This window comes from Vulpes lagopus, chromosome 3, assembly GCF_018345385.1.
Source record: "Vulpes lagopus strain Blue_001 chromosome 3, ASM1834538v1, whole genome shotgun sequence".
Lineage (NCBI taxonomy): Eukaryota > Metazoa > Chordata > Mammalia > Carnivora > Canidae > Vulpes > Vulpes lagopus.
Window position 1 is genome coordinate 140,903,538 of NC_054826.1, and position 23,784 is coordinate 140,927,321.

Here is a 23,784-nt window from a genome sequence, read left to right on the forward strand (position 1 = left end):
AGTTCTTTTTGAACTCAGTGACAGTGTTTTAGGGGGAAATCATAAGTATGAGAAGATAGGAATTCAACTAAATGATAGATGTGAATCTAACAATGGCATTTAGAGAAATGATAGGGGAGAGGTTTAATGACTACATTTCAGAAGGACAATTGATTATGAAAAGCCTTCAGTACTCATTGTGTAAAATTTAATTTAGAGAGAAGGGTAAGGGCACAAACCAGAGAAAAGAGATCAGATTTAAAAACAAGATATTAATTAGGTGCTGAGAAATTGGTTCAGACAATGAAGAGGACTCTCCTACTCACAAAAGAATGACAAGGAGACCTGTATTGTTTTCTCAAAGGAAATGAAGCAAGGTCTTTACACATGGAAGTAGAGAGAAAATGAGCTAGCTAGTTACCTTTGTTGCTAAGCAGTGTAGGATTCATTCTCAATGAAATTCTTGGAGAATTTCTTCTGAAATTCTGATGAATGTGACAAAGTGTATCTTAAAAAGTGTATCTTAAGTTTTAGATCTCCAGGGCAGCCCAGGTAGCTCAGCGGTTTACACCCCCTTTAGCCCAGGGCGTGATCTTGGAGACCCGGGATCCAGTCCCACGTTGGGCTTTCCTGCATGGAGCCTGCTTCTCTCTGCCTGTGTCTCTGCCTCTTTCTCTCTGTGTGTCTCTCATGAATAAATAAATAAAATCTTAAAAAAAAAGTTTTAGATCTCCAGCCTAATTCTACTCTACTCTGTTCTTACTCTATGACAGACCAACCTGTATTAATTTACATACCTTGTCATGTTCTCCAGGCCTGGGCATATATTGGGTCATTCTCTTGAGTGATCTTGCACTCTAAATCCTACCCTGTTACACTTCCCTAATATCCACTCATTCTTCAATTTTCCCTTTGTGTATTCCTCTTCCCAATGAGCCCTCCATGACTCTTACCTTCCAGCACTACTGTTCTTATATGCTCCCTTAAGATACTGTTTTCACCCAAATTAACATTGACAACTACAATTGCCTTATATATTTGAACTTCCTCCAAACTGCAAGGTGCATGAAACCAGGACCATGGTGGTCTTCTTGAATTTTATATCCTCATATCCCAAGTTCTGCCATGTAACAGGGACTTATTAAATATTTATTAAGTGAATGAATAAATGAACAAATAACCCATGTTACTGTGCATGTGAAATATCATTCTAGCCATTCAGGTTTCAGTCCTGAATTAGAATTGTGACTCTTGCTGTATAGATCCAACAATGTATATCGGAATCACGTCAAAGGCTTTTTTTCCCCCAAAATACAAATTCTCATGCCAGTAACTCAGACAGAAGGGGCTCCTCTGTGGAAACAGTGACATTAATCAGGCTGGTTCTTAGACACACTAAAGTTTGAACATGTCTGTGGTCGGTTCCCCAAGAAGCATATTTTGAAATGAGATTAATATGCAGGAAGGTTATTAGAAGATCAACATCTGAACAAGAGTGAAGGAATCAGGATTGGATAGACAGCCATAATAAAGGCTGCAGTGGATCTCTGCAGACTTGTTCCCCAAGTCTGGGCAAGGGTACTGGGCCTCTAACCTCTTCATTGTCCTGTAATTGAAAGCAAGCTGCCATTGGAAAGGGGACACGACCTTGGTTGAGCCTGTTCTCTTTGGCCGAGGGCACAGCAGCAGGGGAAATGTTTCATTCTGGAAGGGGGTGGATCTGCACTATGCACTGAAGCATGTACTACAAAGCCTAGTTGCAATGTGAATAGTTTGTAGGTTAAAAAAAACATCAGAAAAGTGGAGGGAGGGAGAGATGAAGGGAGGGAAAGAAGGAGGGAGAGAGGTAAGGTGGGAGACAAAGTAGAAGGGATGAAGGGAAGAAGAAAGGATGTTACAGGTGATAAAATGAGAGACTGCTTCTGTGTTTGTATAATTGTGGTCCTCAAGCCATATAAAACTTTTATCGTAAAAGACTACATTCTCTAAGTATTGTCAGTTTAGTGAGAGATCAAAACAAGACTGGTTTAGTAAATGAGTAAATGGTGTATCTTAGATAAGTATGGTACTCTTAATCTCTAAGAGGAACACAGAAAAGAGGGGTGGTTAGCCTGAGTGGTGCTATTTTATATATCTCAGAAGGTATACAAAAAATGAAACACAGATATTGTTTACTGCTTAGAAAAAGATTTTGTACTTAACAGTAGCACTATTTTATTTGTCCTTACTAGACACTAACTCTGAATAGGTATTGGGTAGATAATACATTGACTGTTAACTCAGTTACTTTATAGTTTCTTTAATCTGGTTATTTTATTCCTTAGGTGCCTGAAATGTGCAGATGCCCCCTGTCAGAAGAGCTGTCCTACGAATCTAGATATCAAATCATTTATTACAAGTATTGCAAACAAGGTAAATTCAGATTTAGCTCTGCAAGTGAAAATAACAGCATTTGATCTTGGTATCTATCTGTTAAGACCTATGGTTAAAACATAAAGCTTGTCTTAGTAAATTGGGTTAAAGTATTAAAGATATGATTTTTATAGGTATGTAAAAATGTACATTTTGTTAGTCTCTTCCAAGTTGTGATATAATTATTATAAAAATGCACATTCATTGTTTAATGACTTAAAAGTTAGTTTTTGTTGAAATTAATGATTTTTTAATGCAAAGCACTTACTGAATAGATTGACTGTAGCTTAAGCTTGCTAAATGCTTATAGATAGGAACTGTCATTTGATTAGCAAAACACATTTCAAATTTGTAAAATATCTCTCTTTTAAAATATGTTTTGGCATTAAGTCTGGAACACTGAGACACATCAAGGAAATGGACTTTTCCCTGTTGCTAAAATTCAGTTAATTTGTTTAAGATTTGAAATAAGTCATAGAGACTAGATAGAGTTGTAATTAAAAAAAACCTCCAAAGACCAAAAAAGAGAAAACAGGCTTTTATGAGCATGGGTAGAACAAAAGGAATTTTAATCTTTATTTTTTTGAAACCAATGTAAGCCTAAGCCCAGCTTTTTATTCACTGAGTGAATGTTTGATTGAATAATTAATAGTTCTTTTTAAAAAGATTTTATTTATTTATTCATGAGAGATATACAGAAAGGCAGAGACACAGGCAGAGGAGCCCTATCTGGGACTTGATCTTGGGACCAGGATCACACCCTGAGCTGAAGGCAGATTCTCAACTGCTGAGCCACCCAAGGGTCCCTAAACAATATCTTTTGTTTGTAAGAGGAGTATTATGAGCTCTTACCTAAGTGTCTGATGCTTTAGCAAATGGGCAAAAGCTGAAGGAAGTCTTCCCAAAAGGATGCAGAGGATTCTTCTTTCACAATGTTTGACACTTAGCTTCTAAAATGCTGTTCAAATCCAATAAGTGCTCCTTCAACAACCAGCTACCTTTTTTTTTTTTTTTATAAAGACCATTTCTCAGTGTCAATTATTTTTAGAAAATATTTCAGGAGAAAAATGGTGCATTTATATAGCTTAAGGATTTCAAAAGAATTAAAATTATTCCTTAGGTATATGGTGTGGTATTAATCTACATGGACATATTTCTTAAGATTTGAAGTCTAGGTTAAATTTTTAGATTGAGCACTTATTTTGAACCCAGGGAAAATTATTTATGAGAGGAAGACAGCACGTGTCTTACAAGGCTGTAGTATGAAGTAATAATACTTGTATGCAAACATCTCTAACAGTTATTATTTAACAAATATTTTGTTGATGTGGATTTATTAATTTACCTCTACATTCAGTTCATAATTTATGAGTAAAAACAGATATATTAAAAAAAAAACCCACAACACTCTAGCCATATTGGATGTGGCTGGGGCTGTGATCCATGCAATCCAGGAAGAATATTCAGTATAGGCAAAAGTAGCAATGTGAGTTTATATGTGGCAAGTTTGGGCAAATGTAGTAACTCCAGTGTCGCTATGGTAGGGCCTAGATTACAGAGAAAAGAGTGATGGGAAAAGACAAGGCAATTAGACTGGGATTCAGTTGTGAAAACATTGAAATTCTATGCTCAAAATTTGACACTTAATCCCATACATAGTAGAAAAATCCCTAATGCTTTATATTTGTCTTATAGTTAAGTCGAATTCTAGGAAGTGATCTCATTTATTAACTTCATGATACCAAATATCTATCATCACAAGACCTTTGTCTTGTATGTGAAAATAAATAATTTATGTGAAACTTTTAAGTGAAATCTTATTTGTTTAATAATGACTTCATAGAAAAGGAGTGAAACAAAATGTTCAAAGTTTGAAGTCGGAAGTGTTTTGGCTAAAATTATTTCCAAGGTAGCACTCTTGAATTTAAGCATGAAGAGATATTACAGTTATGATCCATGTTAGCTAAATGTTCCCTAGATATTCCAAAGTTCAGTGGTGATATTGTGTTCTGATTAGTGTATACCCCATACGTTCAAGGTCTATACAAATTTATAGGAAAAAAAAAAGACCTAAAGGGAATAATGGTATTTTTTGAGAAGTTTATAAAATGTCTAAGCAAGATCAGAATCATCTCTATTTTAGGAAAACTTCCCGTTTCATTAATTTGTCAATATTCTTTACTGCTTAATGAAGCATTTCGTTTAGCTATTTATTTAAACAGATTTTGATATGAAGAGAAGATATTTGGAGACATGTAATTGAAAATGTGATCTTTTGCCAGGCATTTAAGGAACTCTATCGTTAAGTAGTGTTTTGTTGAAGAATCACTGAAGTAATCATAAAAGGTCAGAGATTCTTGTTCTTTAAAGCCTGCAGCTTTTTAGATATTTACCAGCTGTGTACAATGTAGGCTGTCCCACATTGCTCTGCCAGTGGACCTCAACTCAGGAGGGGGATTCTTTCCAGGTTGAGAGGGTAATTGAATCGCCAGTCTCAATGAGCCTTGTGCCTCTTTGAGAAAAGGATGTCACTTGTATTGTATTGTGTTAGGTTTCTGTGATTCAGTGGAGTTTAGCCCAATACTTCCATTCTTTATTTTCTTACAAACTGGATTACAGCTCTAGTTTTCAAAGGTACACTCAATGCTATTGTACCTCCTCAGTCAGTTTTTCTCTGTTTCGTTCATGCAGGCTGTTGTTTGCAATTGTATCTCTCAATCGGAAGTACACGTTTCAGAATCATCAAACTGTGAATACTGGGTTATATTTATTGATAGCTTTCCTTTGGGAAAAAAACAGTACTTTATATCAGAATGCAAGAGGTCGATCTATAAATGTAGTGAAAAAGAATGACTGTTTTTAAAAATGTTCCTTTGTTTCATTTTAAACAATAGAGATACTTTCTCTTTTTAGAATTTTCCATCAAATCGTAAAGTATTGATTTTTCCACTGATTTATATATTTTATTGAATCTGTGTGCCCAGATTTGTGTGGCTTTTATAGGTAGGTAAATAAATTTAATAATACACATTAGAGGAAAGCTGACTAAATGATTCAGTGTAAAAGAAAAAGCTCTTCTTTATCATAGATCTCCACTGAAAGTAACAAGAAATCAGAGGAGAAACAAAAATGTAACCAGCAGAATTCATTTGATAAATACTACTGATAACAATATTTTTATTTAAAGGAAGTCGTCTTGATATATGTGAATGCGTATATGTGTATATGTGTGTACACATATATACACACATGCATATTCCTGTTAAAATGTTAAGAAGCAGAAGTGTAATCAATTTACTTCATCCTCCTTTTGGGTTTGCTTTTTAATTACAATGGCTAAGTGGTTTAATGCCTTTATCAAGTAGAATGTTGATCATTTCCAGAATCATTTTCTAAAAGCATAGCTCTAATTATATCACTCCCTTGCTCAAAAAATGTTGGCTTCCCAGTGCCTAGAAACTAATGTCCAAATACATAGCCTATTATGTAAGCCTATTAAGCTTTCCTCCTGCTATCATGACAGAGAAATAAGGAGATAAAAAAGTATTAGGAAGCCCACAACTTATTACTCAACTGTATTTGGAAATATGAATATTTTAGATTTATAAAATAAAGGTGATGAGGTTTCCTTTGATACATAAGGCTAGTCCCCTCACTTGTTTTGCTAGATGAGAACTAAGACAACCTCTCTCCATTCTAAGAGGACTGTCAGAGTCTTACCTGCCTGCTGCCATAAAATGGTGCCCAAGAGAACAGCTTTTAAAAACTGTTATGCTTTTAGGGGGGGAACAAGCAGATTTGAATATACCATTTGGCTTAAATAAATAGTTCTGAATTCATGGGTCAATTTCATTTACAGTTGAGATGCCAATATTTGACTAACATGAAAGATGTATTTCTCTAGGGCTGAGTGAATTCAAGTTTTTACAACTGCTTTATAGTATGGGTCTGTGTCATTTAGTTTGTCAGTCTGAGTGGGTCTTCTGACAGAGAGTAAAGTACTGTACTTCAAATTAGCTCATCCCTAAGTCATAAAATAGTGTTTTCTGCATATTAATTTTATCCTTTTAAAACTTGGTAAGATAGTATTATGCTTTATTAGTCCATATTGGATTTGCTTTATTCACATTTTTGCGGATTTTATTCATTTTTTTCCTTTCCTTTTTTTTTTCTTTCATATTGGAATTGACATGGGAAACTGGTTTGCTTAACTGATGCTATTGGAAAATTAACAGAAGCCTAATTATTGTTCACTTGAGCGTTGTCTCTGGAAGGGGTCTGTTTTAAGGATCTTTTTATGTTTAGTGTTCAGCTAAGTGATTTACCTAAGGTTTTTTTTCCCTCCCTATTTGGTTTTCATCAGAGTTCTTGAATCTGCATTGATGACTTAAATCATTTGGCGAAATTTCTCATGGACTTTCTGTCATCTCCTTATGGAACTCTTATTAGATATATGTTAAACCTTTTCACTTTATCTTCCATGACTATTAATTTTTTTTGTATTTTTAAAAGCTCGGCTTGCTATATCTTTTAAATCATTTTCCAAGCTTGTCCTTAAATATATAAAAATGCTCATTTTCATACTCTGAGAGTTCCACTAAAGTTTCTGTCTCTCTGATTACACTCTTTGTAGTGTCTACTGGTTCCATTCATCATTCTTTGTTTCTTCATATGTCTGTTTATTCATTCTGTTAATTTTCTTTGAAGCTTATCTGTAGATATTCTGTGGGGAATGCAATGAGTACATTTTTCTTTATAAGGGATTTATATTTATGTTCTCAGAAGACCTGAAAATGGGATCCCATATTCGTTTAGTTTAACAAAAGCCAAATTTTAAGTTTTTATTTTGTTGTAAAGAGCAAAAAATCTAGACTTTTTTTTTCCTCTAAATGACTAATAATTTGAAATCTGTTGAATAATATATTTTCCTACTGTCCTAAAGTGCCACATTTATCATATATTTAATTCCATATTTATTTCGGTATATTTTCAAACCCTGCATTTGGCCTACCAATCTATCTTTGATAGATCAAGGTATTTTAATTGCTATATTGTGTAATATACATTATCATTAACTAAAGCCATTTCTCTGATATTATATTTATTTTCAGAATATCCTAACTTTTGTTGGCATATAAAACTGAAATGAAAAAAAACCTCTACAAAATAATTATTGAATACCATGTTCAGACTATAATAAAATATTAATTTAAAATTATTAATGCAAATGTATGCCCATTTTGCCTTATTCATTTATCAGTTGATATAACATTATCTGAATATTCCAGAATTCAGTCATTAATTTTAATATATAACTTTCTAATGTTGAATCTGGCAAATGAGAAGATACTCAATTTACTAGTGTTAAAGGACTGGAATATTATTTTCAAAATGTCCCATCTTCTTTAATGTAGTCAGCTGAAAAAGATAAATGGAAGTTACATTGTCTACTGAATCATTAATGCTTAGGCAAAATCTATCTTGTTTCTGTTTTGTAATATATATTTTCAGGCCTTTAAAAGGTTATATTTTTACTTTTAATCACAGTTAATGCAATGTGTAATGGTAACTGCATTTCTTCATATTTGTTTCAAAAGATGAACATTTAGTTCTGGAAAACTTTTTGTAGCTCAAAGTACTGTTAGACAATCTATTACAAAGTATAAGTGATATAAAACCTATAAAGTATAAGTAATATCAGTATAACTAAATGAAAAAAGATTTCCATTATACAACTAAAGCCAATTTTTTTAAATTACTTTCTCTCTCTCTCTTTTTTTTTAAGATTTTTATTTATTTATTTATTCATAGAGATGCAGAGAGAGAGAGAGAGGCAGAGACACAGGCAGAGGGAGAAGCAGGCTCCATGCAGAGAGCCCGATGCGGGACCCGATCCCAGGTCTCCAGGATCATGCCCCGGGCTGCCGGCGGTGCTAAACCGCTGCACCACTGGGGCTGCTCAACTAAAGCCAATTTTATATGAAACAAACAATACCACGTTGCTTGTGTTTGTATGTTATTTATGGACACATTTAAACATACGCCTTTGTTAATATTTTTAAAACTTAAATTATTGAAAAAACAGAACACCAATATCTAGTTTTATATATGTATCTGTAAATTAAACTGGAGTTGCCACTTTTTTATTTAATATAATCAGGACAAAGAAAAATCTATATTAACATATAAGATACTATGAGAATATGTTTTAATATTAATAAGTAAAAAGAAATGTAGCAGAATCTAGATGAATGGAATTTTAATCTATCTAGCTATCTCCTTGTAGAGAAAGGAAATTTGAAACCCATCAAGGCTAAGTGATTTATCCCAGATCCCATAATTACTTGATAGAATAACTAAATTTACTTGATTTTTTTTCTAGTGTGCTTTTGTCTACCTCACACTACACTATATGAATACACTATATGAATAAAGTATATTATGAGTCATTATTAAAATATAAAGTATTTAAAATATGAATGTAAAATATGAAATACAGAATGTTAAATATAGAGTATATTATATTTACATATATATATAAGCAGCATAATTTCTGTTATGAGAATTTAGTAAGTGCTATTACTACCTTAAATGGTGAATAAATGTATATCACAGTAGACTTCATCTTTTTAAAAAAATTTTGTTTAAATAAAATTTAGTTTAACATATTCTGTATTATTAGTTTCAGGGGTAGAATTTAGTGATTCATCAGTTGCATATAATACCCACTGCTCATTATATCAAATGTCTTCCTTAATGCCCTTCACCTGACTACCCCCTCCCATCTCCCATCCTTCCAGCAATAGTAAACTTCGTCTTAAAGAATTTGAGTTTAGTTTTCTGAAAACTGGTAAATTGAAAAATGTAGGTAAATTATTATAATCAAAACTGGTTTTACTTTTGAAAGTAGTAATAGGTTTTAGTTATTATACTTGGAATGGAGACTTTTCTGGTAAATTTATTTGTACCCATTGTACAAATAGTGGCTGACAACTGGTTTTATGAGCCACAATACAATAATACAGTATGGTAGACACTGCAGCACCCTGACAATGAAGAAATTTCACAATATTGTCAGTGAAAAGCAAACCCTCACAAAATATTCTGACTTAATTTTGTTTGAAAAGAAGAAAATAGAGTGTTCTAGAAGTTCTAATAGCATAAATAATGAAATTTTGTTTTTATAACTAATTGTCTTATACATATGATTTTCTACACCAGTCACTTGATTTGTTTTAAATCTTGCTTGAGGTTAGATTATTTAGGGTGAGATAATTTGAAATGTTTCTCACCTTCAGTTTATAATTTTTCTATTAAATATATTTATTATTTGGTATTTTTTATTCAGAACATATAGGCACACTTTGTTTTATTGCATTTTGTTTTATTGTGCTTTACAGATACTGTGTATTTTTTTTTTGTTTTTTTTTGTTTTTTTTACAAGTCAAAGCTTTGTGACATACCTACACTGAATAAGTGTTGGCACCATTTTCCAACAGCATTTGCCCACTTCATGTCTCTGTGTCACATTTTGTAATTCTCACAATATTTTAAACCTTTTCATTATTTATTATATTTCTTATGGTGATTTGTGATCAGTTATTATGACTCACTGGAAGCTCAGATAATGGTTAACATTTCTTAATTTTTAAAATTAAGGTATGTGTAGGACGCCTTGGTGGATTAGCGGTTGAGCTTCTGCCTTTGGCTCAGGGGATGATCCCAGGGTCCAGGGATTGAGTCCCTCAATGGGGCTCCCTGCAAGGAGCCTGCTTCTTCTTCTGCCTGTGTCTCTGCCTCTCTCTCTCTGTTTATCATGAATAAATAAATAAATTTTAAAAATAAATAAAATTAAGGTACATGCATTGTTTTTTGGACATAATGCTATTGCACATCTAATAGACCATAGTGTAGTATAGGCATAACTTTATATGCACTAGGAAACCAGAAAATTTGTTTGATTCATTCACTTTATTGTGTGGTATTCGCTTTATTGCAGTGGTTTCGTACTGAACCTGCAGTATCTCTGAAGTATGCCTGTAAATTTATTTAAACTTGGCTAACAATTTCATTGATTTGGGTCTTTTTTACTTTATTAAATAACAAATTGTTTTTTTTAAAGAAAGAAATAGTAACAAAAACCTCCAGAGTTTTTCTCTGCAGCCAAATATTAGTAATCAGTATATATTAAATTAGGATGAAGTAATTTTCAGTAGTTTTCTGAGTAGCCAGTAATATGTGTGATGTTGCTTATTTATAGTATAATATCTTTCAGAAGGAGAATATATGAAATATTACATCCAAATACTAAATTTTTACTTCAACTCCTAGACAGCCAATTTAGTATATGCTGCATGTATATTTTTGATTGTCCAAATAAAAAGAATCATATTTAGGCCATAATTCTGGTGATCTTTGTTTTTTTTCTTTATTTTTATTTTTATTTTTTTAAATAATAAATTTATTTTTTATTGGTGTTCAATTTGCCAACATACAGAATAACACCCAGTGCTTATCCCATCAAGTGCCCCCCCACCCAGTGCCTGTCATCCACTCACCCCACCCCCGCTCTCCTCCCCTTCCACCACCCCTAGTTCACTTCATAGAGTCAGGAGTCTCTATGTTCTGTCTCCATTTCTGATATTTCTGGTGATCTTTGAAAATATATAAATTTAGTTGGGTTGTAAGGAAAATTAATCTCAGTGTAGTATTATAAAGTTAGAGAAAAATATCTTATCATTTTTTCTGTAGTATAATAATCCCCTGCCTCTTCTGTTCAGTTTCACTTTCCATGATTTTAGTTATCCATAGTCAATTGCAGTTGGGAAGCAAATATTCCTCCTGATAGATCTTTTTTTTTTTCTTTTATTTTTTTTTTCTTTTATTTTTTTATTTATTTATGATAGTCACAGAGAGAGAGAGAGAGGCAGAGACACAGGCGGAGGGAGAAGCAGGCTCCATGCACCGGGAGCCCGATGTGGGATTCCATCCCGGGTCTCCAGGATCGCACCCTGGGCCAAAGGCAGGTGCCAAACCGCTGCGCCACCCAGGGATCCCCCTCCTGATATATCATCAGAGATTCAGTTTAGTAGCCTAACTCTTAACATATATCTTTCTGTATTTGAATTGAAGTTTAGATATAAAAAGGCATACTGTCTTTGTGAAGAAAATTATATCTGGATTATGATATACACAAACTCTAGTATTCAATGAAATAAAATAATCTTGTATCCTATTTTGTTTATATTTCTTAATAACCCACTTAGAATGAAAAAAAGTATCTCTGTAATTTCTTACAAAATCTATTGCACCTTTTGTTATTTTCTCTGCATAAAGTGGCTTTTTAAATTTCCATAGTATATAGTCACATTATGTACCTTAAATTGGTAATTCCATCAACACTCAAAAACCAGGGCAGTCCCAGTGACTCAGCAATTTAGCACCTCCTTCATTCCGGGGCGTGATCCTGGAGACCCAGGATCGAGTCCCAGGTCAGGCTCCCTGCATGGAGCCTCCTTCTCCCTCTCCTTCTCCTTCTCTGTGTCTCTCATGAATAAATAAATAAAAATCTTAAAAAAAACAACAACAATAATAATCCAATTGGAAATAGGCAGAAGACTGTGAAGAGACATTTTTCCAAAGAAGACACCTTTAAATGGCCAACAGACACATGAAAAGATGCTCAACATCACTCATCATCAGGGAAATACAAGTCAAAACCACAATGAGATAACACCTCACACCTGTCAGAATGGCTAAAATTAACAACACAGGAAACAACAGATGTTGGTGAGGACGCAGAAGGGGAATCCTCTTGCACTATTGGTGGGAATGCAAACTGATGCAGCCCCTCTGGAAAATAGTATGGGGGTTCCTGAAAAAGTTAAAGATAGAACTACCTTACAATCCAGAAATTGCACTACTAGGTATTTACCCAAAGGATGCAAAAATACTAATATATGAAGGAGCACTTGCACCCCAATGTTGATACAGCATTATCAACAATAGCCAAATTAAGGAAAGAGCCTAAATGTCCATTGGCTGATGAATGGATAAAGAAGATGTGGTATAGAATGTGTGTGTTTGTGTGTTTGTGTGTGTGTGTGTGTGTATTTATTTATATATATATATATATATATATATATATATATATATATATATAGACTATTACTCAGCCATCAAAAAGAATCTAATCTTGCTACTTGCAGTGACATGGATGGAGCTAGAGTGTATTACACTAAGTGAAATAAGTCAGTCAGATGAAGACAAATACCATATGATTTCATTCACATGAGGAATTTAAAAAAAACAGATAAACATAGGGAAAGGGAAAAAAAAAGAGAGGGAAGCTAACCATAAGAGACTCTTAACTATAGAGAACAAACTGATGGTTGATGGAGGGGAGGTGGATGTGAGATGGCCTAAATGAATGATGAGTGTTAGGAGTGCACTTGTGTTGAGCACTGGGTGTAATATGTAAGTGATGAATCACTAAATTCTATTCCTGAAAACAACATTACACCAGTGTTAACTAGAATTTTAAAAATATAGTAAAATAAAATAAAATAAACGGATAATTCCAAAACAGTGAAGCACTTTAATTTTTTAAAAATGTCTACAAATTATGTTTTATATTAAAAGGTAAATGATAATCAGTTACCTTTCTAAAAAGTATTGTATTCCACTATCTGCTTGTAGGTAAGGAATGTAGAATAGAGATCGTCTATAACCTCAAAAAAATAAAAAAAAAATTAATAAAAGACACACACATGTCAGTAAAAATATACAAATATTGTCAATGTATATTAACAAATACTATGTTCAAAAGGGTGCAGTACAAAGAATAGTCTGGCATTATGTTCCTAGTTGAAAAATGGCTGAAATTTTAATAAAGCTTTTTCAAGGAAATGCCATTTGAAAAATGATATAAAGTGTGAAAAGAATAGATTTGGTATAGATGAAAATTTTATTTGCTTCAGCTGGAACACTGTAAAGGCAACAATACTGATTTTTTTTTTAAGATTTTATTTATTTATTCATGAGAGACTCACAGAGAGAGAGAGAGAAGCAGAGACACAGGCAGAGGGAGAAGCAGGCTCCACGCAGGGAGCCTGACTTGGAGACTCAATTGATCCCAGGTTTCCAGGATCAGGCCCTGGGCTGAAGGCACCACTAAACTGCTGAGCCACCCGGGCTGCCCAACAATACTGATTCTTTACATATATCTAGTGCTTAATAAAAGTTTTGTCATGGAGTAGATGTTCAATAAGTAACTTGATGATTAATGAAAGAATGTAATACCTGTACACATATACACTAAGATTTCTTAACTAACTCATGGGGGAATTAATGAATTTTTAAATCAATTAAACAGATAAAGGTGGATAGGGGCCAGAAAATAAGAGAAATAGAAGTGACATTTTTATATTTCTATAGCGTATATAAAGAATTCTACCTCTTCTTACATACCTTCATGCCATTTTTCCATGACTTAATATATTAATGATAGTTTTGCATTGTATAGATTTTCTTTCTTTCTTTCTTTCTTTCTTTCTTTCTTTCTTTCTTTCTTTCTTTCTTTCTTTCTTTCTTTCTTTCTTCTTTCTGTTTTATTCTACTTCATAACATCAATTTTCTTTAATAAACTTCAAAATCTTAAACTCTTAATATTAACGTTGTAATAAAATCTTTTTTAGCTAGAAAGTCTAAGAGGAACAGGGTGCAGACAAATTTATTAGGTCTATTCTGTGCTGTATAATGTACTAGGAGTGCTATGTGTGTCAGATTAAAAAAATATTTAGTGTAAATATGACTAGTTAAGAAAGAATTTTTTCTGCATTTTTCAAGTGATGAAACTGAGGTTAAGAGATACTAAATTCTACTCCTGTATGATATAATCAGGAAATAAAACCAGAAGTGTATGGTGTCGAAGCCTGTGTGCATGCACCTGTGTGCACCTTTACATGTGTTTCCTAGTTCAGCATCTCAAGGTCAGATAAAAAATTTTATTTTCTAAAAGAATAATTCTTTCCTTACACGTTCATAGTTCTAAAAGTCTAATCATATTTTGCAAAACTTTTCTAAACTTTAGTATGTCTGAGATATGAAGAGAGGATTTTCAAAGTAAAACCAGACAAACCTGTTCTGTCCCCCTGTGTCCCCAGAAGAGTGACTACTGTGAGAACAGGATATTTTGTTGTTCTGTGAATGATAGGTTCTTACTCTCCTTAGCCAAATGTGTGAAGACCAGTGGGTTGTTTATAAGAGTGGTGACAGCTTGACAATTGTTCCCTGTCCCTATACTTTCTGTATATGTTATGAGGAACATTTTCTTTTCTTTTTTTTTTTTTTAAGTTTAACAACTCCTTTTTTAAAAAAAAATTTTTATTTATGATAGTCACACACACACACACACACACACACACACACACAGAGAGAGAGAGAGAGAGAGAGAGAGAGAGGCAGAGACACAGACATAGGCAGAGGGAGAAGCAGGCTCCATGCACCAGGAGTCCAATGTGGGATTCGATCCCGGGTCTCCAGGATCGCGCCCTGGGCCAAAGGCAGGCGCCAAACTGCTGCGCCACCCAGGGATCCCCCGAGGGACATTTTCTAGCAAATTAATGTACATAAGCACACTCGCCATTAGATAGCTCAGTCTAGAAGTATAAGTAATGTTAATCATCCTTCTCACACTTGCAAACTTATTGAACTTTCCCAAGTATTTTAAATGCAGCAGATTGGAGTTTATCTTGGAAGGGTGCTCCCATCTGTGAAAACTCTCATTGGAAAAAGCAAGAACACTTTAAAATAAATCCACCAGCTGTTTTGATAATGTTGTGGTGATAGGACTATTGGTTAAATTCGTTATAACATATGAGATGATAGCTGGCTTGTGAGTTTTTCATGTTTCTTGATAATGACTTTAAAATCATTAAATTGTCGAAAGATGACACTAATGCAATTTCAAGTTATAACTTTAAAATAAAAAGCAAAGAATAAAACTTAAAGTTGTCTTAGAATTAACCCACATGCAAATGGCACATGTAGCTTCGAACAAGCTTTAAAAACCCCAATAAGTAATAGAAAATTCAATACCTGCAAAATATGGGTAGGTTAATGGACTAGAGAACATTCAATATAGGTTCTTTTGTGTTGTTGATATAAAAACAACAAACATATCAGACATCATTTTTGTTTTAGATTTTTGCTTAAAGAAGGAGTAAAAGTCTTAATAAAACAAATCTGTGCACAAAAGATCAGATATTTAATTTTTATTCTAACATAACCCTGTACATTTTTCTTCACACAATAGAAGACTAAAATACTTGTGAGTGATTGAATAACCCGAAGAAACCAGGTGAAGTGATTGTGTATTTTCTAGAAGGAGACTGCTGGGGTATCTTTAAAGTACCCTTCTAAATTTAAATTTTAAGGCTTTTGCTTTTAGAAAGGTTTAAAAGCTCACAGAATAGGAGTCAAACCTCTTGTTTAGAAAGAGAACTCAAGAAATCTCTCCACTTACCAGGAGAGAAAAAATTGATATTGATCTTGACATTCTTGATGGGAACAGTTGAGGAGGTGTTCCTTTTCTAATAGGTTTCTGAATGTCTTTGACTCAGAGTACCCAACTTCCTACACAGTAGAGTTATCTACCATTTCTTCAGTTATTTGTGAGAGGTAGAGGTCAAAGGGACTTCTGAATCATTGTTTGATGTTGGCTCAGACCATTTTCAAAACCATGTATGTGTATTCTGTGACACAGGCTAATGCATTCCTGTTTTGATATATCATCATGTCTTCTTCACTTTCCTTATTTTTCCACTGAGAGTTTCAACAGCATCTATACAATAATCTTCCCAATTAGTCCTTTAATACTAGCACCTTTCTATAAAAAGCTTCAATTAGATACTAAACACTTTGATTGGAAGTCAAAATTTTCCATAATTTGTTCCAAGCACATTAAAATATATATCTTATAATCACCATTTCCTAAATGAATCAATGAACATCTCTAGCCGGTTGTCCAGATCATTATGCAAGGCATTTTTCTGAATTTTCTTGATTATTTACTCATGTCAATCCAGGATAACTTGGATGCCATTCCCTCTCATCTCTTAGTCCTGTCAATTCAGAAACACTTTGATTACCACCCATTTAAAGCAGATTATGAACCTCTTCCTCAAGAGACTTATCACTGATTCCAAAACATTTTGATGTCGGTGGGGGGGGGCCCTCCTTAATACCCATAACCCATATATCCTATCCACCCACCCACTGTAACCAGCCAAATAGGTAAGAGGTGCTATCTCATTATTTTGACTAGCATTTCTCTGATAGCTAATAATATTTAGCAACACTTCTTATGCTTATTGGCCATTTGTATATTTTTGGAGAAATGTTCATACTAATCCATAGTTCATTTTTAAATTGATTATCTTTTTATTTTAAGTTATAAGTGTTCTTCTTATATTCTAGATGAAAATTTTCTACCATATATGATTTTTTTTCCTGTTCTGTGGGTTGCCTTTTAACTTTCTTCGTGGTGTTCTTTGTAGTACAAAAGTTTTTAATTCTAATGAAATTCAACCATTTTTTTTTAATATTTTATTTATTTGAGAGGAAAAAAAAAAAAACATGAGAAGGGGCAGAGGCAGAGATAGAAGCACACTCCACTGAGCTAGGAGTCTGATGCGGAGCTTGATCCCAGGATCCTGGGACTGTGACCTGAGCTGAAGGCAGGCCCTTAATCAACTGAGCCACCCAGGCATCCCTGAATTGTCTATTTTTTGTTGTGTTGTTGCTTGTGCTTTTGTCATTATGTCCAAAAACCATTGCTTAATCCAAGGTCTTAAAACGTTATTCCTATACTGTCTTCTAAGAGCTTATAGGTTTATTTCTAACATTTAATCTATTGTTAATTAATTTTTAGATATGCTATAAAATAGAGATCATCTCCATCCTTTTGCTTATGGATATTCAGTTATCACATCATTTCTTAAGAGGAATATTCTTTCTTTATAGAATTGTCTTGGAACTCTTGTCAGAAAACCAATTGAACATAAAAATGAGGGTTCTATCTAGACTTTCAATGCTGTTCTGTTGGTCTCTATGTGTATTATTATGCCAGTACCACACTGTCTTGATTACTGTAGCTTCATGTAAGTTTTGACAGTCAGTGTGATTCTTCTAACTTTATTTTTCTCTTTCACAGCTATTTTGCCTATTCTGGATTTCTTGCTTTTTTCATTTGAATTTTAGAGTCTGTATGCCAATTTTTGCAAAAAATATCTGCTAAGATTTTGATAGGGCTTGCACTGAAGCTGTAGATAAATTTGAGGACTATCAATATCCTGGTAATAAGTCTTCTAATTCATAATCATGAGCTGTCTTTCCATATGCTTAGGTCTTCTTTAACTTCTTTCAGCAATGTTCTGTTTTACACATTTTTTGTAAATATAGTCTAGATAATTTGTATACTGATCTTTTTATAAATTATTTTTTATTTCATTTTTGTTTTCATTGTTTTATACATTGTGTGTAGAAATAAAATTGATTATTGTATATTGGTTGATCTTATGTCCATCATGCAACTGGCTATTGTCATTATTATTAGTGCTATATTACTGTTCTACATGAAAAAAATATATATGCTTAGACAATATATATATATATATATATATATATATATATATATATATATATATATATATAGCAGGCTCCAAAAGGGAGAATTTTTCTTCCTGTCGTCTTTTTTGTGCTATTCAGTTCCTCAGTTGGTTGGCTGATGTCCACCCAGTTGAGTGATAGATAACTGGGAGGGCAATCTACTTTGGTGTATCCACCAATTAAATTCTAATCTTATATGGAAATGCCTTCATGTGCCCACCCATTATTTTGGGGTGAAATAATGCTTAATGTGGGCATCCCATGGCACAGTCAAGTTGACACACAAAATTAAGCATTATAGTGCTAATAGTTTTTTAGTAGACTTTAGGGTTTTCAATATACAGATCACTTCATCTACAAGTAGAAATAGTTTTAATTCTTACTTTCCAATTTGAATAGCTTTTACTTCTTTAGAACCTCCAGTACTGGCAGCCCTAGTGGCTCAACGGTTTAGTGCTACCTTCAGCCCAGGATGTGATCCTGGAGACCCCGGATTGAGTCCCATGTCAGGCTTCCTGTATGGAGACTGCTTCTCCCTCTGCCTGTGTTTCTGCTCCCCGCCCCCCCCGTGTCTCTCATGAATAAATAAATAAAAATCTTTAAAAAAGTAAAATAAAACCTCCAGTACTATTCTGGATAGATCTGCATCCTTGTATTTTTCTTAATTGTAAGAAAAAAGCATTCAATTTTCAGCATAAAGTAAGATGTTAGCTGTGGTTTTTAATTAGATGTCCTTTATTAACCTCTAAAGTGAATTAATGGCTTTCTTTTTGTGGTCTGTTGAGGTTTTTTTTTATGAAAGGTATTGGATTTTGTCAAATGCTTTTCTGCATTTTTTGAGATGATCGTGTGATTTTTGTCCTTTATTCTATTGATGCAGTGTGTTATATTAATTGATTTAAGGGATAATAAACCAACACTGAATTCTTGAGATAAATTCCATATGTATATTCTGGAGGTATTTGTGAAGAATTGGTATAAATTGTTAAATACTTTGTATAATTCAGTATTTAAGCCATGTCAGCCCCAAATGCTCCTTGAATCACCTTCCATATGTTATCCTCAAATGTTTCTTGAATCTCCTTTACTATCTTAATGATTCATTATTCATTATTGAGTCAAGTACAATCTTTGATACATGCTCTTTCTGTATGTGTAACAGAATCTGGTGTTAACTTTTGAAAATTATACTTTGACCACATAGTGCTTTACTGTTGTTCCTTATCAGTGACACTAACAAAGACTTTCACAAAGACAGTAGCAGATATGACCAAATTTGAGGAAAAAAATGGATGAATCTCAAGTGAAGATGAAATGACTTTTACTTTAATTGTTCATTAAATTGACAGGAAGGTCAAAGCTAAGGGGAATATACAAAAAAATTCATCTAATAAAATACAAAGTTTAATTATTGAGCTAGCTATGTGCTCTCCAGTTTATACTGAAAACAGCTGTGTGTGTTTTACATCAAGATATCTGAAGAGTAATGTAACTAAATTTTATAACCTATTCAGTATTGAACAGTTTTCTTTAGTATTAGAGTATATCTTGGTCCTTAGTAGTATGTGGTCATATATATGGCTTTGAATCCTGGTTCTGTCACTATATATGCTCTGTGATCCTTTGGCAAATTATTTACCCTTCCTATCCCAGTTTATTTACTTATAAGTTGAATTTAATAACACATTCCTATTATGTATACAGAAAATACATACTGAAGAACCATTCTAATGTGTTAGATGTTATTGTTGGTTGCTAAGGAGACATACTGAATAAGACAAATACTGTTAAACCACTAATACCACTATAAAACCATGCATTAAGATCTATTTTTAAATGTTTTATTCAGTTATAGAATGCCAGTTTGATTCTTTTGAAATAGATCACAGTATACAAAGAGTCCCCATATAGACCTGCACATTTTCTCTATTATTAATATCTGATATTACAGTAACACATTTATTATAATTAATGAAACATTTATGATTTATTACTAACTATAGTCTATGCTTTCTTTGGATGTCCTTAGTTTTTACCTAGTGCCTTTTTTCCTGATCTAAGATCATGTCCAGAATAGCAAATGACGTTTAGTTGTCATGTTTCCTTTGGGTTTTCTTGAGTTTTATATTTTCTCAAAATCATCCTTATTTTTGATGTACTTGACAGTTTTGAGGAATGCTGATCAGGTCCAATTCTTAGTTTTGATAGGAGAAAAAAATACTCCCCCAACCTTCAAGTTGTTCATTCTTAGTCAATAATGATATCGTTGTACAATGTATGTACACATTGGGTTCTAAAAACTCTGGATAAAATTAGTAGGGTTCTAAGTTGTTCTGTAGTAACCAAATGTATGGAAGGAAGTAATGATTATATGAGCACGTCAAGGTCTGGTTCAGAACTGCCTGTATAAGATGCAGTTTCATCTGCATCTTTTGTTAATGGTATGTAATTGAAGGATGATAATCAACACAGACTGCCATTTATATAGTCTCTCTGGACTGGCAAGATGAAAGAAAGGGAAAGAGGGCCCTAGATGCTTTTAATTTAGTTAAGTGGAGGATAACTTGAATTTCACCTTTTTGTTTGATCGTTTTTTAAATTTTTAAGATTTAATCTATCTAAGTTTGTTCAATCTATCTTTCTTACCTTTGTTAAAAATGAAAGAGATAATTCTTCTCAGGGTATAGTTAGATGCCTTGAGAAAGAAAACTATTTATAGAACATTTATACTTTAAATTTCAATTTTCCAAATTGATTAGTTGTTCATTTATTGATACACCATATACTGAATATTCCTGTATGTTAGGTACTCGGCTAGTTATTACTTGATGTTTTCTGATGGTAAACAGTATTGTAACCTCTACATCTTATACATATCTTGATCTTCAACTCAACTACCTAATACAAAATTAGGTTATATTTTGAATGTGTAAGGTACATAATAAAATTGTTACATAATAAAATTTTATTTTATTTTTGTAGAACTATTATGGAGCTGCTAAGATGATTTTTTCCGACAACCCACTTGGTCTGACCTGTGGAATGGTATGTCCAACTTCTGATCTTTGTGTAGGTGGATGCAATTTATATGCCACTGAAGAGGGACCAATTAATATTGGTGGATTGCAGCAGTTTGCTACTGAGGTATGTAAGCTGTACATACTGTTTTCCTCCCACCCACCTCTACAGCACAAAAATCTTAAAGTAACTTTAATCCTCGGTGCTCCTTTGATATCCCAAATTTTTAGTGTGATACACAGCTAATGTGTGCTGTATGCCCTAAATAATATTTTTATTTAGTAATGGCTATAAAAATTAAGCTCATAAAGCCATATCAAATTAATTGCAATCCCAGAAAGTTATTAAAATATTGAGTGGAAGTTATATAAATTAGAGGGTCGGAAACAAAAATTCATTCATTAACTTTGCATTGGAGTGTGACAGGGAGACCCCATTATAAAAAGGCTATCTTGGGGATCCCTGGGTGGTTCAGCAGTTTGGCGCCTGCCTACCTTTGGCCCTGGGCGTGATCCTGGAGTCCCGGGATTGAGTCCTGAGTTGGGCTCCTGGCATGGAGCCTGCTTCTCCCTCCTCCTGTGTCTCTGCCTCTCTCTCTCTCTCTCTCTCTCTCTCTCTATCATAAATAAATAAATAAAAATAAATCTTAAAAAAAAAAGGCCGAACTGATTCTTCTTCCTGAAATTCTCTTTAATGTTTATTGCTTGAAATAATACATCATCATTTATTCTTGTTTGTTTGTTTGTTTGTTTATTTATTTATTTATTTATTTATTTATTTATTTTAGTAATAGGGCTTAGAGAATTTTCAAAAACCCAACACCGAATAATATTCTTTTAAGTGAAATTTTATAAACTTTTAGATTAGAAACAAATATGTTATTTGGATACAGATTTATAATGAAATCAAAGCATTTAAAAAAATTATTTATGAGAGAGAGACAGAGACACAGGCACAGGGAGAAGCAGGCTCCATGCAGGGATGTGGGCCTCAATCCCAGGACTCCAGATTCACGCCCTGGGTCAAAGGCAGGTGCTAAACCACTGAGCCACTCAGGGATCCCAAATGAAACCATTTTATCACGCAGGTTAGCTCTCTCTCTTATGAATCCTTTGTCAATGACTGATACTCTGGGACATCTTATGCTCTCTGGTAACCCCTATTTGGAGTCAACTACCAGGTTATTTTCCACGTATCATTTAAATGATCAACATATATCGAGTTACAGAAAGATTGTATAGTCCTTAGGGTCAGTTGGCTAAAAGACTAAATTAAATGCCTGTCAACACTAGATTTTTACTTAATGACTTCCCCATCTGGTTTTGTCAACTCAAACACAACATATTTTTTCCTTTTAGGATCCATCCTATAACATCCCTCAAGATTAAGTCTCACTTTGCTTTTAGTAATAAATCAAAGTTATTCCTTCTCTGCTTTCTGACAAGTTAATTCTAAGCAAGGGCTCCTAGGAATGGGAAAATAGAAACAACTTGATGTTGTGAGTTGTTCCAATAAATTATTGGATTTAATTTCTTTTTTACCAAATTCAAAATTGCATTAGGCTTACCTGACCATTGTAAGGTATGATCTTTACAACCTGGGAAAGTCCTTAGTTGATAGAGAAGATTAACCTCAGTTCTTCGACATCTTTCTTTGGGGACTCATTGCTTCTTCCTTATAACAGGGCAAGCTTGTAAGGATGTAGTAAATGAAAGGGCATTTTATATATATATATATATATATATATATATATATATATATATATAAATTAATACTGCATTTCAAAACAAAAGGAGTTAAAATAATGTTACTTTGTCAGTGACTTGTACGATAGAGATCATTCTTCTGAGAACTCTCACTTGTTGATTTAAATTGAGGTATAGTTGACAAAAACTATTATAATTTTGGGTCCCTTGGACTTTATGGTTTTCTAATTGAGGTGTTTTGGGGCTCATCTCTCTGGTTCGGATCTCAAGGGTTGGGGTACTTGATATGTGACACCAACCCTTCACCCTCCAGGGGAACCGCCATACTGGTGAGATCCCTCTCTATGGTGTGTTGCTGTCCCAGCAGGAGGGTTTTTGAGACCATAGCTACTCTCCTACCTGTCTCAATATGGTCTTTTTAACCTTTGTTGTGGAAAATAAGTTCATCTAGTATTTTGATTTTTCTCAGAGGGAAATAATTCATATGTAACTTTAGATTTGGTGTGTCCATGGGAGGAGATGAGTTCAGGATCTTTCTGTTCCACCATCTTGCAGAAGTCCCCTTCTTCACCCTCACTTGGTATTCATGAACTGCTTCCACCCCTTCCTAAAGCAGTTCTTTGTTTTCTTTTGCTGTGTATGTGTGTGCTTTGTTTTGTTTTTTAGTTTAAGATATAGCATCATTTAGGATGGCATTAAATGCATTGTAAGTGAATAATGGAGTTTAAAATAGGAATGTATCTAACTTTTACATTCCAATTGTACTTTATAAAACAGTAACTTCATGTATATCTGTCGAATTATAAATAAGTTTTGTAATGGAACTGTGAAGAAAAACTCTTTTTCTCTTTTAAGTTGGCCTCTTAGGGCAAGATACTTTAAAAAGTTTTGTTATTCATAAGTCAGTGCGAGGTTTACTTACTTACCCAACTGTCAGTATTGTTATGAAGATAAGCCAAAGATAGACAACATATTAATTTGCTCTCACTGAAAAGAGAAA

At 33.5% G+C, this 23,784-nt stretch overlaps 1 protein-coding gene across 2 annotated transcripts in view; it reads left to right on the forward strand.

Annotated features, from left to right (window-relative positions):
- The window catches only part of DPYD (dihydropyrimidine dehydrogenase), a 798,071-nt gene that overhangs the window by 195,422 nt on the left and 578,865 nt on the right, over positions 1-23,784 (forward strand). For both annotated transcript variants that reach the window (XM_041748593.1, XM_041748594.1), the window contains 2 exons: positions 2,304-2,391; positions 21,043-21,204. In XM_041748593.1, coding sequence (XP_041604527.1) covers positions 2,304-2,391; positions 21,043-21,204 — 250 coding nt within the window. The remainder of the gene's footprint in view (positions 1-2,303; positions 2,392-21,042; positions 21,205-23,784) is intronic.